This window comes from Anguilla anguilla, chromosome 4 (assembly GCF_013347855.1).
Source record: "Anguilla anguilla isolate fAngAng1 chromosome 4, fAngAng1.pri, whole genome shotgun sequence".
NCBI classification, from domain to species: Eukaryota; Metazoa; Chordata; class Actinopteri; order Anguilliformes; family Anguillidae; genus Anguilla; species Anguilla anguilla.
The window spans coordinates 18,739,243-18,756,193 of NC_049204.1; the positions used below are offsets into that span (position 1 = coordinate 18,739,243).

At 40.2% G+C, this 16,951-nt stretch overlaps 1 protein-coding gene across 11 annotated transcripts in view; it reads left to right on the plus strand.

Moving 5' to 3' along the window:
* epb41l3a (erythrocyte membrane protein band 4.1-like 3a) overlaps positions 1–16,949 on the plus strand; it is a 58,464-nt gene extending 41,515 nt beyond the window's left edge. For 4 of the 11 annotated variants that reach the window (XM_035415023.1, XM_035415025.1, XM_035415024.1 and 1 more), the window contains 8 exons: positions 2,235–2,876; positions 6,193–6,312; positions 6,885–7,352; positions 9,945–10,076; positions 13,385–13,483; positions 13,769–13,849; positions 14,147–14,262; positions 15,920–16,949. In XM_035415023.1, coding sequence (XP_035270914.1) covers positions 2,235–2,876; positions 6,193–6,312; positions 6,885–7,352; positions 9,945–10,076; positions 13,385–13,483; positions 13,769–13,849; positions 14,147–14,257 — 1,653 coding nt within the window. In that variant the 3' untranslated portion in view covers positions 14,258–14,262; positions 15,920–16,949. Of the gene's footprint in view, positions 1–2,234; positions 2,877–6,192; positions 6,313–6,884; positions 7,353–9,944; positions 10,077–13,384; positions 13,484–13,768; positions 13,850–14,130; positions 14,263–15,919 lie in introns of all 11 variants that reach the window. The other 7 variants (XR_004764927.1, XM_035415028.1, XM_035415029.1 and 4 more) reach the window with 7 other exon arrangements.
* Positions 16,950–16,951: the final 2 nt, after the last annotated feature.

Sequence of the window (16,951 nt, forward strand, 5' to 3'; positions counted from 1 at the left end):
TCTGCTAAAAGTACTTCTTGAACAGATTTTATCCTCTTTTATTCCAAGAGTAAACCAAAGGAAATTGCTGTATTCTTGGGGATTTCAGAGGAAATCAGAGGAAATCGTGTAGATGTTTTCCAGCTACAGTAGTCTAACATTATAATTTGGCCCTCATTTGTCCTCGCTCAAATAAGCTGATACAAAACAGCTTTGGGAGGAATTATATTTGCTATTGCATCACCCACAGTATGTGTTTCCCAATTAAAGTACCCCAGTACCCAATTTAATGATTTAAATCTATGCCTTCTAGTGTTTTGAAATATTTAATGGTGTGGGGGTTTTAGTTTCACAACAAAGAAATGTCAGAATACATTTTGCTTTAAAGAATGTTTTGCATGTGTGTAAATTGATTCAGTTAGTGAAGCAGCAGACATATGACCCTTTGCTTTCATTCAGTTTCAATGCGGCAAGTATATTCTCTGCACTCCTATACAGTGTGAAATTACATTTACAGTGACTTCCATAATGTTTAGGACAAATACATAGTTTTTCTTGGTTTGGTTATGTACTCTATAATTTTAGATTTATAATGAAACAATTCACATGTGGTTGCAGTGCACATTCTTAGCTTTTATTTAAGAGTATTTTCATACACTTTGGTTTCACTTTGTAGAAATCACAGCACTTTCTGTACATTTCAAGGTACCATAATATTAGGGGAATATTCATATTATGTCATACTTAGTACTTTGTTGCGTGTCCTTTGCATGCAATGACTGCTTGAAGTCTGTGACCCAAAGACTTCTCTGGTGATCTTCAGCTCCTGCTGGTTTTGGGATCTAGTTGTCTGAAGTTTCCTCTTCAACATGTGAAATGCATGTTTACTTGAATTTAAATCAGGTGAATGACTTGACCAGTCAAGAATTTTCCAGTTTTTAGCTTTGAATAACTCCGTTATTGCTTTAGCAGGATGATTAGGATCATTGTCTTGCTGTAGATGCCATCTAATTAATTTTTAGGCATTTGGTTGAGCTGTAGCAGATATGATGCTTCTGTACACATCAGAATTCATTTTGCTGCTGCTGTCAGCACTTATATCAATGAAGGCAAGTGAGCCAGTGTCTGTGGTAGCCATAGATGCCCAAACCATATCACCCACACAACCAAGTTTCACAGATGGGTGGGGTGGGGGGGTGCTTTGGATCTTCAGCAGCTCCTATTTGCTTTTGCCATCACTCTGATACAACTGAATCTTGGTCTCATTTGTCTACAAGACCTTTTTCCTGAACTCTTCAGGCTTTTTTAGGTATTTCTTGGCAAACTGTAACCTGGCCATCCTGTTTTTGCAGCTAATTAGTGGTTTGCATCCTGCAGTGTAGCCTCTGTAGTTCTGTTTGTGACATTTTCTGCAGACAGTAGTCACTGATACATCCATGCCTGCCTCCTGAAGAGTGTTTCTGATCTGTCAGACAGGTGTTTGGAGGTTTTTCCTCATTATGGTGAGAATTCTTAAGTTATCAAATGTACATACCTTCTTTGGCCTACCAGGCCCTTTGTGATTACTGAGCTCACCAGTGCCATCTCTTATTTATGACCTTCCAAACAGTTCATTTTGGTACGCCTAAGGTTTGGCCTCTGTCGCTGACTGTTTTTTTTTCAGCCTCATAATGGCTTCCTTGACTTTCATTAGCACAACTCTGGTCTTCATGTTAGCAAACTCCAATAACAGACTCAAATCAAAAGCCTAAAATCAAGACTAGATACTGAAAGCTTTTTTTTATCTGCACTAAGGAAGCAATTGAACACACCTGGATAATCTGAAACACCTATGAAGCCATTTGTCCGAAACGTAATGGGGCCCTGAAATGGGTGACTATGTATAGAAAGTGCTGTCATTTCTACATGGTGAATCCAAAATGTATAAAAATACCCTCTAATAAGAGCTGATAATTTAACCACATTTGTTTGATTTAAAATCTAAAATTGTAGAGTACAGAGCCAAATCAAGAAAAAATGTGTTTTATTTAAAACATTATGGAGCTCACTGTATATTCATAGAATTTCCAATATTTTACGTAAAACTACAAAGCAAAATGTTTTGTGCTTGTCAACTGATTTCTTTTCTCTGAGTACATTTTACTGTTTTAGAATACCTTGTATCCCTATTGGATTCAGAGTTGAATCAACGTTGAACAGTGTACTGTGTACTTTCCAGTAGTTTGCTAATTACAGTTTTTGTATCTTGTATGTAGGATTCTGATGGGTGGGTTATAGTAAACAAAGTCCCTCCCAAGGTAGCAGAAAAGAAAAATGTTGTCAACTATAAAATAGTGGCAGTGACTAGCACTACTCTTGATGGGGAGCTCAAAGGCAGTGAGTTCAAAACCTTCAAGGACTTCCGCAATGAAATCAAGTCAAAAGAGGAGGAGATGAAGCAGAAACCCTACACTTTGGGGAAGTCCTACGATACCATGTCGGGTAAAATTGTCACCATGACGGCCCGAGCTAAAGATTGTGACAAACCAGTACAGTTGTACCCACAAGAAAAGAGGATGTCGGATCGGGCTCCACCGGCGGTGAAGATCATACCAGTCTCTGCCGAATATGAGATGCTAGAGTCAGCAGTCGAGGATGGCAAAGGGACTTTGGTTACCATAAAGGAGGCTGAAACTCCCTCACCCTCTGAGGCCACTGTAGGCACCGTGAGGACTGTGATGGCCATCGGCTCCAGTGAGGAGATAGGGCAAGCAAGAAGGCCTGAAGTGAGGTTACAGAAGGACAGCGTGGCCCAGGGAGACAAGGTCCTGGCCTCCACAAAGTCTCCAACAGGCCTGCGGTTGACCACAGGCACTGCCCACTATGTAACGAAAACTTCACCTACATCCAGAGCAGTGGTATGATTTAAACGCTACCATGACCCCCCAATTCCCCTAACTGCCTCAGCACTCCCTCATTCTAGAAACTGCAGCATGACTGAGGCCAAATGTTCTGCTTATAACCTAATGACCACGGGTGGTCAAGTACTTCCTTGGACGGCTTTGCTTTTGTATTGGGACGCAAATCCTTCATTTTGGTATTTGCTGTCATTCACCTGCTTTCAAGCTAAACATGCTGCTTTCTGGGGCACTGGCCTTTCCTGCTCTCATCTGATCTCCATGAGGCAAGTAAACAAAAGGTCTTGTGCAAACCTCACTCAGCACTAAATCTGGGCTGTGCTGTGAAGCCTCACAGAAGTGACCCCCTGCTCCTGCTAATGGCTCCTGCTGCACCGCTCTCTACTTTTGAGTTTGGCCACTTTAAAATTTTTCATTTATGCTTTCTGAGTGCTCTGCTTGCTTTGAAAAAAAATGGGCCCTATTCATAAGAGATTTTTGGAAATGAAAGGTTAGTTTGTTTCCCATTCACAGTTTTATGATGTGCCTGTTAATATTAATGTCTGCCTGGTAATGATTCCCCTGAAACTGATAGTGACTACTGCAAAATGCATGAACATTTTCCTGTTTACAGGAAAATAAATATGAACCTTACTGTGCTGTGCAGAACAGAAACAAATTGGATCCCTTCTAATTAGGATGGACAGTAAATTCGTTTTCTTGTTTAATCATTCTTGGCATTGATTAATCTACTCATTAAATTAATTGACTGTTAATAATGAATCTCCCATTCTTTGTGTTGGATGATACAGTAAATGATAAAATCATTGAATCTGCAATAACCACCATGCTTATCACATTATCAACACAAGTAAGCATTGTTGTCCAGGCAGATTACACCTTTTGTCATAGAATTAGGTAATATCAGTACTTTGGAAGAGCCATTTTGTCAGTAAGAATCAAAATTACTTTTAATTTGCTGACTTGCTGAACAGAATAAGCAGTACACCAGTGAGCATGGCCATTCTTTGTACATTTTCATCTTTAAATGTTGAGAAGTACATTTGTCACAGCTGATAGCATTACTGAAGAAAACAAACCCAAAATCATTCTTAGGACTCATCACCTCACTGCATTAGTAAAAGCTTTGACATTGAGGAAAGAGACCACACGTTTGAGACATTGTCTGCCCAGCAATGGCAATCACTAAATAAAGCCACATTCATGTGTGGTGGTCATGGTACTAACACCAGCAGCAGATGACCTGCTACAGCACAGCCATCCTCCTTTGGTGATGAAAACTCTGTGGAAGTTCTCATTATCTTTCCCAAATTAGTCTGCCATACCTGAATGTAACAGAAGCACATAATAGGCACAGTCTGGAGGCTTTTGGTCATGTTTCTCATGTAGTCCTTCCCAAGTGAAGTGATGTTCCTGCTTGCTGCGACCACAGTCATGTTTTCTCTCTGTATTGCAATATGTCTATTTGTTCAGTGTTGCATTGACTCATTTTACTTGACTTTGAGACTGTCTTCTGGAGTTTTTGGTGTTGGTTTTGCTCCTGAATAAAAGAAAAACAAACACAAAATATAGCTGCAAACTGAAATTAAGGGGGCCAAGCACAAACTTGCCAGTGCTATCATGTGTCCTCAATGTATTGTTTAATTTAGTCAATAGTTATATACATGGACATTTGGGTAAATATACTTGATGATTTATTTAATTTTATTTAACCTTTATTTAACTAGAAAAAACCCCACTGAGAAATCGAAATCTCTTCTGCAAGGGGGACCTGACATAAAACACAAAGTTACACAAGACAGTAGACAAACATATTGCATCATGTTACTTCTGAAGCACAACATAATGTTTCTATACACTTCTTTGAAGAACTTAAATACAGTTAGGGTTAAAGAATTATATATTGTAATCATATATAGATTTTTTTTCAATTTTCTAGGTAAACACAGGAAGGTAGAATTAATATCACTTGTATAGATATCTGCAAACACTAGTCATATGTAAGTATGTACATAATTTTTGCTCTTTTGAAATCTTATGTCCATTTCATATAAGTGCACTGTTATGAAATACATTTCTGCCAGTTAGCGCAAAGAAACCATGGGCATGTTAAGCTTCCTTCGTAGTATACCCCCCTGGGCCCCTCCTGTGTATGCTGGTTTTCATTCGAACCACAAATGGAACACCTAGATTTTTAACAAGCTGTTCATGTTTCTTAATTAGATGCTTTACATCTTTTGAGGTTTTTCATTTTCCCTGTTAAATCAAATCATGGTAAAATAGCTATGCTTGACATGAAGAAAAAAGATGGATATTCACATTTTGTTTATTATGCTATATTGCAAACAATTACATAAAAGAGGTCATTTTTTACTTGGTTGACACCTGGGTTGAATCAAATGGAGGAAAATATAACCAAACCACTTTTTCACGGGTTTACTCTTTGAGAGGTATCTAACAAAAAATAATTTAGATTCTGGGTAAATGGAGTTGGGAGTTAAAGGCCTTTCAAAGTTTGCATTTTAAACCATTTGCTGTAGTGCCACGAAGTAGCCAATAAAATCACTGAATCACTGTTTGGAGTAACCGTCCATCAATATGCAACGTTTGGTAAAAAACTTACCACACGGACTAATAATAATAATATAATAAGAATAACAATAAACCAAGAAATACAATAGGACTTTCAGTGCTTGGCCCCCTAAATACAAGACAAGGTGAGGCTGAATAATTCAGACTGGGCCTGTAGTGCATACTTGATACTTGATTAAATGGACATGTTCCAAAATCTCCTGTTTTAATTTTTGAGACTATTTGCTAGGATAGTAGGATACATTTTCAAACAACAGTGCACTGCAGTACCTCAAATAAAACACTAGAAACTCAGATTTAGAGGATACATCAAACCCATTGTCTATGGAGAATGGAGAGCAATTGCCAGACCCCCAGCATTGATCAGGCAAGGCATGCTTTGGTTACACCTGACAGAATTTAGTACAGCTGCTAGCCTCTACAAAACTGATTTTCACAATGGAGAACTACCAGTTGTGTTACTGTCATAATAACAATGCATCATGTTAGGTGATCTTCCATGCTGGGCAGGGGATAGCTACTGCTACTCTAGCACTATATTCTCCTTCAGAGAGCTGGGTTTATGTTGCATGCTGTTTTACACTCTTATGAATAAGCCCTCAATGACCCCTTTTATGTATCGCTATTCCATGTCTTACTGATTGTGCTGAAAGTCTGTCTTTTAGGCTCTGTGGTTCCTTTGTCTGTCTCTCTGTCTTGACCGTCCATCTCTTTGTCTGTTCAGCCTAAGCCCACCTTTGATGAGATGTCCCCAGAGCTCACGGCTCTGCTGCAGTCAGCACGAGACCAGATCAGCGCAGTGGGATGGGCCACCTCTCCTTCACATAGTCAGACCATTCTGAAGGTGGACCTATGACTCTATTGCACCCCTTTCGAAGATTGTTCTGTTTATTAGCATTGTGTCCCCATGTGAGAGGATTGTTGAATGTGCATTGTCTATGAGGTTGTTTCTGTTGCCTCCACCACTCCCCCTTTCCCCTCCCCTCCGTTTGTCGGGTACCCCAGTTTATCGAGGGAAACCATCCAAATGCTCCTCAGACATGCGTGAGAAACAGTGCACAGTTCAGCAACAAAAATTGCAGTGACACTTTCTGCTTGTTCTTGAATGGAAGATCTAAAAACACTAGGTGTTAAACTAGGTTGCACATTGGTAAAAGGCCAGGATATGTCCTACATATGACCTACTGTTGTGCATCCAAAGAGTGCAGTAGCTCAGGTCACACCATGTGTGTAATGATATTCTAGTATTATAATAAATTCATAAATTGCGTGAGACAAAGAATTAACACCAAGTATTTCTTATCACAAGAAAATACACTTCACTGTAGATTCCTTTCGTTTTACTAGCTTCCACTTCATCTGATAACCTAATGTTTCTCGCGGCACATCAGTAATGCTTTTTTTCACCCCCTACAGTCAACAGAGCGAAAAGAGACGATTACACTGCAGACGTCTGCCTCCCAGCAGCAGCAGGAGGAGGAGGGCAAGCAGGAAGAGGAGAAGGAGGAGGAGCAGGCAGTGACAGTGACACAGGTGCTGCAGGACACAGAGCCACCTCCGCAGGAACCTGTGGTGAATATGCATGTGACCGAGGCTTCTGACAGTGCCCCTGCTGATCCCAGCAGTGCCGCTATCGCTGACGCTATCGCTGCTGCCGCTACCGCTACCGCTACCACTGCTGCAGTGCAGGCAGAGGCTGCTGCTCCGCCTTGCTTGGCAGAGGAGCTGGGCTCCCCACGCCCAACAGACGCCAGGCAGGAGAAGTTAGCGGCTGGAGGCAGTCCAGCCTCTGCGGCCATCTCCTCTGCAGAGGGACTGGCAGAGCTGGAGCAGGCAGCTGAGGCTTTCAGTACGAAAGCAGCAACCACTATATCTCACTTGGAGGTAAATCACACTGCCCCCTATTCTACGCCTGTGAAACCACCCCCCCTTAAATCAATACCAAACCATCCGAATGCTCCTCAGAGCTGTGTGTGTGTCAGTGTGTACTTGTTCCCTGCCTGAAAATTGGAAGTCATTATTAAAGCAATTAGGGACATAGCTAGGTTCTTAATGCACCCTACAAGGTGGATGAGCAGTCGCTTAGTTGGAAGCAGTCACTCCAAATGATAAATATTATTCTATGCTTTGAGAGGAAAATGAATCAGGCTGAAACTCCAAAAAAACCTAAAGAATTCAAAATGAATAATTTTTCACAATGTTTTTGAACTTAAAATGCCTGCTATATGTTTACTGCATTTTACTTTACTGTTAACTTTGGTGCTATTTAATGTGTTCAGCGTGGTCATAGGATCTTTCCTGCAAAATATTTTGGAATGCATTTTATTTATTTGGGGGAATGTGATATACAAGGCCATCATAGCAACATGCATGTAACACAACATACATACAGTATATGTGCAGTAACACTGATAAAGTAAAACAAAACACTAGCATAACAGGAGCCACAACCAAACAGCTACAAGAATAGTCCAACTATATATCCTACTTATATAATTAGCAAACTACTGAAGCAGAAATATATTTGACTGTATAGTATGTAGTAATTTCCAGTTTTTCAAAAAACAAAAAAACTTGCTGACAGATATTTATATGACATCTGTATGCTGAGGTACAGTATGCTGAGCAAAATGTTCTTACCCATATCTTTTTGCTTTGTGCAGTCTCTAACTTATTCCCACATTTAGTCTTGTTCAGAAAGTTTTTTGGTCTTGTTCAGAAAGTTTCAGTCCACAGGTTTAAAGGTCAAACAAACAGCTTAGTGATTTATATAAACTTAGCTGGTTCATTTTCTGCATTATTAATTATAGATTTAATCATATTACTACAATTCTGAGTGTAGGACACTGCTTCAGAGATATTATAAAACATGCTTTATCCTCATTAAAGGTTAAAGGTTAATTTTGGTGACATGGATGTGTGCTGTAGCATGGAGACATAAGGTCTTTAATGTTGTAGCCTTCACATTCTGTGATCCAAAAGATGTGAGGATCAAAGCGAATATCTAATTTTTAGAAGTGATTTACAGAGCTGAGACGTGAGCAAACTGTATGTTCAGATTTGTGGGATGACCTTTTGAAACCTTCACTAAAGTGGACCGTGACATACAGTAACTTGTACCTTTTCACACCTTCCACAATTTGTTTTCCACCAGTATGCCCATCTCTTAAGGATGTCCTTTCTTTTTATTTTTTTCCTGCGTAACATTTGGTGTATGATATGGAAAGTACAATTTTACTGTTGAGTATCTAGTAACATTTTCTATATCTATTAGCATTTTGTTTCGAGAGGATTGTATGAAAAAAGATTGTTGCTGTTCAGTTTTAATTACCAATAGAATACTATTAACTGAATGACTACCTTGCAAAATATGAAAAGAATACTAGTACACATACTAGCCCCTGAGCAAAAAAAGACCATTTAGTTTTCTGCAGGTTGAAATGCTACTCCTGAGTCCTGACAGATTAAATAAACCATTTGGGAGCACAAAAACAGTGCTGCCATTCTTTTCCTGTTCTGACATCATTATTATTTTTTTACCAAGGACCTGTTTGGCAAATGACAGATGTGAAACTCGCTTTGCCTTTCTGAAACTGAATCATTACCATTTTTTCCACCACAGGCTCAAAACACATTTACCCTAGTCAATTTTCATTTACCTTCTGGCCACATTGCATTTTGAGGGTTTAAAATGGAAAAAGACACCACGGGTGAAAAGGCAATTTTGGCTAGATAGGTCAGTTTTTTAAATATTTTTATTATGATTTAGCTTCCTCAACTACTGTAGTTTTATACAATATATGAAACAATGGTCGGAAACAACTTTACATTTTTTAATTTAGATGTTTTTTTTTAACCAATCATATCAACTACACCAAACAATTAGCTTCTGTTAGCATCGTTCATAAACGTGTCGCTATGGCTATAGAACTGACTGAATGGTATAGAAATAGCTGTACAAAATAAGTATTGTACCTTACTGAACCTGTGTTTAGCAGTTGTCTATGACCATGAAATGCACTTTTTGTACGTCGCTTTGGATAAAAGCGTCTGCCAAATAAATGTAATGTAATGTAATGTAAAATGTAATGCATATCATTCAAAAGCTTTTGCTTTATAAATGTGGGTATTTCCTTTGGAATTGTGACAATGATTCCACAATATAAATAGTAAAATACAAGGGTATACAATACAAGGGATTTTCCCCCCCATTCACCAGTGGTACCTCCCCTATCCTCTCTGCTGACTGGTTTTTACAGAATTGATCATTGTCACCATGTTCTCTGTGCTTGGTGCTTGTGAATCGGGAAGCTTTTTGGCTTTCAGTGCTTTGCAGCTTTGTGACAGGTGCAGTGTATGGCCAATGAGCTCTGCATGCTTGTGTCAGCCAGACTTTTCCTTGTAAGCACTCAAAGTCATGAAGCCGATGTACGTCTGTTCTTCTGTGCTCAACATCATTCTCTCCGTGCTTCACAGAAATCACTGGTGTTTAAAACGGAGGCTGCAGGTTTCAGTAGCATTACGCGAGAAGAGAGAGAGGAGCTTGTGACCAAGGAACTGCCAGTAATCAACACAGAAACAAAAACCATTACATCCAAGTCATCACAGGTGGGGGTCCCCATGTAGTAAACAGACTACATGTAGATATTCAGACTTGATTTTCTCTATCAGTGGTAACCAACCGTGCTCCTGGAGAACTACTGTCCTGTAGGTTTTCACTCCAACCGTAACAAAGTACACCTCATTCAGCAGCTAAAGATCTGCATTGAGCTGCTAATTATTAGTCAGGTGTGCCAAATTAGGGTTGAACTGAAAACCTTCAGGATAGTGGATCTCCAAGAACAGGGTTGGTTATCGTTGTTCTATATCAAATGTTGTTCCTTTGTACTGCTGTCTTTCTCTCTCGGGGTATGGCTATAACCTTGTCATCTAAGCGTAATATATCAATTGTATTTTTTTTAAAAAGATTCAACTGAAATTCAGCACCCAAGTTATGAATAATACAATTCTAAGCCAGTACAAATAGCAAGGGCCTTTTTTCTGAAAATGACTTGCTAAACAGTACCGTAATTTCCGGACTATAAGCCGCTACTTTTTTCCCATGCTTTGAACCCTGCGGCTTATACAACGGTGCGGCTAATCTATGGTTTTTTAGAGCTAACGGCCACTAGGGGACCTTCTCAACCTATGGATTTTACAGGTTAGGGTCCACCACCTTTAAACTCTATGGGCTCTATGGCCGGTCCACGTCCCCCACCTGAAGGGGCGGGCTCCAGCAGGAAATGCTGGAGACCGGAAAAGAGTGAGACAGGCAGTTCGCGCGAACAACGAAAGAAAAAGTGGAACCAAATGCAGTACGAGAGACAGAACGAGAGCAAGACAGACATTACGAGAGCAAGACAGTTTGCGCAAAGGAAGTTTTCATGCACAAACCCTCATTATGGAAAAGAAACGAAGAATTGCATATGATGCAGCTTTTAAGTTAAAGGCAGTCGATCTGGCTGTCAAAGAAGGAAATAGAGCTGCTGCACGTACCCTTGGCATCAATGAATCAATGGTGAGACGTTGGAGACGCCAGCGTGAAGAACTGGCTCAATGCAAAAAGACGAAAAAAGCTTTCAGAGGTAACAAAAGCAGATGGCCCGAACTTGAAGACTTTCTTGAAGATTGGCTGAACACACAGAGAGCAGACGGCCGAGGTGTTTCCACCGTGCAGATCCGACTGAAAGCCAAAACAGTCGCCACCGAAATGAAGATTGAAGATTTTAGAGGTGGACCATCCTGGTGTCTCAGATTTATGAAACGAAAAGGACTGTCCATCAGGGTGCAGACGACTGTGTGTCAGCAACTCCCTCCCGACTACGAGGAAAAAATAACAAACTTCCGCGAATTCACACAAAGAAAGATAAACGAATATTCCATCGGACCGGACGAGATCATAAATATGGATGAAGTGCCTTTGACGTTTGACCTGCCTCTCACTAGGACTGTTAACAAGACAGGTGAATCGACCATCATGTTGAGAACCACTGGCCATGAGAGAACGAATTTCACTTCCGGATGCTGCACAGCATCCGGAAAAAAGCTTCCGCCAATGGTGCCTATAATGTAAGCGGATGACTATGCCAAAAGAAAAGATCCCGAACGGCATCTCCGTTAAAGTCAACAAGAAAGGGTGGATGATGGAAAGCGTAATGAAGGAGTGGCTGAATGAGTGCTACGGGAAGCAACCTGGAGGATTCTTTCGCCAAAAAAAAGCATTGTTCGTTTTGGACAGCATGAGGGCCCATATAACAGATTCTGTGAAAGCAGCCATCAAGGGCACAAACTCAATTCCAGCTGTGATTCCTGGGGGCACTACGAAGCATCTGCAGCCACTCGACATCAGTGTGAATCGTGCGTTCAAAGTGGCACTACGTGTTCAGTGGGAGGCGTGGATGACTAGCGGCGAGAAATCATTCACCAAAACTGGTCGCATGCGAAAAGCAACTTTTGCTCAAGTCTGCCAGTGGATCCTGACAGCGTGGAGAAGTGTCAAAATATCCACGATCACCAACGGGTTTCGAAAGGCTGGACTGCTGCGTGATGAAGAGGAGGACGCCGCCACGGCTGAGGCCCTTAAGAGGATATTCGATTCCGACACTGACGAAAAGGAGTTCTTTGGTTTTGAGAGCGACGAAGGAGAGACTGGGAGAGTGGCTGACGAAGCCACCCTGAGGCTGTTCGTTTCCGACACTGAAGAAGAGGACTTTGGTGGTTTTAGTACGCAGGAAGAAGACGAAGATGAGGATGAATGACTGACTTTTCTTGTTACAGCCGTGTTACTGGATTAATGGATTAATGGACTGGACTTTTCTGGTAGGCTGGTTATATTTTAAGCAGCCGTGTTACTGCACCTTTAGGCCTACTGCCGTGTTCCAGGCACTTTTAATTTAGCACTTTTAAAAAACACATTTAATTTATCCATTGATATTGCCTCGTCAAGCGCTGTAAGCTTTGTTTATGGTACGTGCGCTGGGAGCGCACCGTTTATTATTTTTGCACAGTAAATTTCGAATGCTGTGAAAGTTTGTGTGTCTGAAACGCTATGTGATACAGTACAGTTTACACAGCACGGTACATGTTCCGTACTATTGCACTAAATGGTAACACTTGAATAAGTTATGCAAATATGCAACTTGTTTGTAGGAAATGTTAATAAAATGGAAGCTTCCCCAAACAGCCATCTCTTTCCTGACAATCCCCTCTGTGCACGAACCCTTACATATGGTAATTAAACATTAAAACACCTGCGGCTTATAGTCTAGTGCGGCTTGTATATGTACACATTTGTTTTTTTCCCTAAATTTAGCTGGTGCGGCTTATATTCAGGTGCGCTTTATAGTCCGGAAATTACGGTATTTTTTTTTTTTTTCAAACCTTTATAGATGAAGAAGCACTTTTCAGATGGAGGTGAAATCAGACTAGTTGTAAAGTAGTTTTCTTCAACATGGAGCTTAAGTTCAGCAGATAGATAACTGCTGTCTTCACAAAGCATCTGAAGACAAAACAGGAAAATATGGAAATTTAAACTTTATGAATGTCCTTTTTGGCTTATGCATCTTTATTTCATGAAATGAATTACAAAAAGAAAAATTCCTTAGAAAAAGATACAACTGTGAATAATTTAGCCAATGTCTTGCTCAAGAGTGGCTAGATTCTGAAAAATGTGATGCCTGCGATGTTTGTATTGTAGTTCCATCCAATGTGAACAGTCCCGGTTCAATACATAAAGCATAGCTATGCCTAAGGTCATTCCTTTCAAGGTTTCAAGTGCATTAAACTGCAAAGGATGCAAACTTGATCCTCTTGTCAGGTGAACTATTGATATGCGGCTGTTCTCTGACATTGGCTCAAGCTATATGTGAATGTTACAGGATGACGCTGGAGCTGATGTTGATCCAGGGATATTAATGAGTGCCCAGACCATCACTTCAGAAACGACAAGCACCACTACGACTACGCAAATCACAAAGGTCAGGCCAGGCCAGGGTTCCAGTTTCTGTGGCTGCCATTAGCACCACAACTTCCTTGCGAAATGCAGAATCTTTCACTAGTTTTTACTGCTCTACTTTTAAACAGCTGAAAGGTTTCTGATGTTTGAAAGTGGCTGTTTTGATACAATTGCAAATGTCACAGGACTCATTACTTCTTGGATGTAGTCATAGTTACCATGACATTTGCAAAATGCTTTTGTGATAAGCAGCGCTGCTTGAAGTTTAAAGTGTCTTTAAACTGTTCCTTTATGGTGCTGTCTTCAGACTGTGAAGGGTGGCTTCTCAGAGACAAGGATTGAGAAGAGGATTGTCATTACAGGGGATGCAGACATCGACCGTGACCAGGTAGGACCAGGACCCTCTGAACTCTGTCCCTCTCAGTGTCTTGTATTTGAATAAGGTCTGTGTGTATGTGTTCTGTTTTTTTTAATCAAACGTATATCAAAATATGAAATGTTTGATAAGAACCTGCATGCTAGAAAGGTGGTGATTTCTTTATTTGGTTCTTTGTTGTTTTGGGAACGGCTGTAAACCTGTTCTCATTTGTAAATTAAGTGAATGACCACAAGATCTCCACCTTGCTTCTGATCATGCACGTTACACCTCCTCTCTGTCTCCCGCCGTGGGGTTCCTTTGAGCTAGGCGCTGGCTCAGGCCATTAAAGAAGCCAAAGAGCAGCATCCTGACATGTCTGTGACCAAAGTAGTGGTACATAAAGAGACAGAGCTCACCCCAGAAGAGGGGAAAGAGTAATGCAGGTAAGAGGATGATGAAAACTGCAGTCGGCTTGCTGGCAGGCCCCCCCTCCCCCACCCTCCCACTTTCTATTTTCAGCCCTCTCACTGGCATGGGCACTCCTAAGCTACTAACCAGGAGCTGCTTCCAGCTTTCACACCCGCCTTCAAATAGGATGATTGCCTGGGAATGTGTGAGCGCTTCTTTTCTATAATGTGCATCTGTACCAGCTGTGCTGTTGCCTCACGTCATACTCACAGTTGCTAATAGCCAGTTTAGCAATTGCTGAGCTAGCCTGGCTATTTCCATCTGTTTTGTAATGCCCTCATTTCCCCCTAATATTGAAGATATTGTTCCGTGGAGCTAATTATTTGCAAATATTGGAAAGCATACATTGTGACAACTTGAAAAAATACAATGTAATTTTAAGGCATCTAGTGTGCATTCTATTTCCGCCATTTCACAAAATGGGCATAGTGCAATAGTGTACCCTGCTGGAGATTGATTGAAGTACATTGTACCATTCAGCAGAAGCTCTCATTCATTGACTGTGAGGATTGTGTCGAATATGTGCATACATACACAAGCAGAAGGGGTTGTCTTTCAAGATGACAGTGCCACCATCTACAGAGCTTGAGTGTTTTCAGAAGCATGATGCTGCCGTTACCTACCATGGACTTCTCAGTTTCCAGATCTGAACTATGGATGATTCTAGAGTGACTCTTGAAACATTATCACAAGCCATAACCAGAGGACTTGCTGTTACTCTCTGATGAGGAAAGATGTATTGTTTTTAACGCACTCAACTGGTATACTGGTGTTTATGGAAGGTGAATGTTACATAAAATGTACAGTTAAAGAATCAGTCCTTTATGTACTGCATATAATAAAAAATACATGACATATATTATATATTTTATATAATACATAATATCATGTCTTCACAGGCAGACTGAATTTCATGGACACTAGTCTGGCCATCTATGTCAATTTACACTCTTTCAGCTCAGATTTATTTGCTCATTTTAACAATAGTCATCTTAGATGCTGTTTTAATGAGGACTTTGGCCGGCTTTAACTTGATCTGTGACAGATTCCATTTGCTCTGAATGAAATGACCCCAAACACTTTTAACCCTCTGCTGTGCATCATATTGCATGAAGGTATTAAAAAGGATGCATCTGATTGTGTCATTTTAAGTTACATGGGAGGCCTCGCTCGCCTTCAGCTTTGCATTCTGCCATGCTTCTTTGCTTGTCAACATGGTCTTTAACAGGAACAAATCAAGTCTGCTACAGTGGAGCATGTCCTACTGCTGTTCTGGGTTATTTTTCTTCTGTTTACTTTTTGTTTCTTGCTTTTTTGACAAATAAATGCGTATCCTACTTCTGTCTATCTATCTGTCTAAGTTGCTAGATAATTCATATGCTGTATGCATGTTCATTTTATAACGGACTGGGTTTGCTTCTAGAGTAAAATGGTTGCTAGCATGAATTTACATAAAAATTCACTTGGGCTTTTTTGTGAACTTGCTCCAGTGATAGTCATCAATCATTAACAGCTTATCAGCAACAACAACAAAAAAGAAAATTAATTATTACTTTTTGGGATTCTGCTCAGCTGTATTTTTTCAATATGGTGATCACTTACTAATGTAGACTCTCCATCTGATTCTTCCAGGATTAGACCATCACCCTTCAGAGGACATTTATTTTACACCATATGGAATAAAGGACACCTGCAGGAATCGACCTTAACTTCCGGCATCACAACACTTTAACCACTCCTCCACTGTATTGGAGCACTATAAGACTAATGACCCACTCATTATGAAAACTCTGACTCATGTATCTCTAAACCTGTCAAATCCATTACCAGGAAATGCATACTGCATGACAAGGGAGCAATTCTGCATTTTTTACAAAAATGATCAAAAACCCAAAAAGTTATGTATACAATTTCTTATCTACCTGCACGTTTGGACAAATGGCGGGATGATTCAAAGAAAAACTGAACATTTTTATTCACTGCCTTATGGAGTAATGACTTTTAAAGTGATATAAATAATCATTTAAGTAGGTTAATTTTATTTGAGAAAACAAATTGTTCAAAAGAATAATGTAGGTTGACCATTTAAGTGTGCACAATATTTAATCATTCAGTAGATGTGCCAACCACACCACCAGGCTCTTGATCCTTCAGTCAACCTTCCAAGCACATTTTATCTAATTTTACTCATATTGCCTGCTAAATAAAGAACCTTCACATTTAAAGGTCTGAACACAGTACATATATGTACTTTTAGGCCATATATTATTCTTAGAAATTTTTGTCATTTTTTATTTGAATTGTCTGTTTTTTCCACAAAATATCAAGTTAATCAACAAGGAGACTTGTGTATACTATTTTTAAAATAATGAGATTGCTGCTGGAGGAACCAATTCTGTGACCTGGCTAATGGTGTCACCACAAGGTGGACTGTGTTCGTCCTTATTCTTTGTCATGTCAGTGGAAGTCCAAGAGCCCCCCACCACATTGTTTGTTGGGCATGGCCGAGCCTTAAGACTGTACAGAAAAGGCAGCGTTTCAGGTGCTGCCCAAAACTGTGTGCGTGCGTGTGTCTGGACATCCTGCCCCACTCTGTCATCATCGTCGATGCCATCTATGTTAAATGTGCTTCCACATTAGTGAAATAAAAGTGATAAATGCATT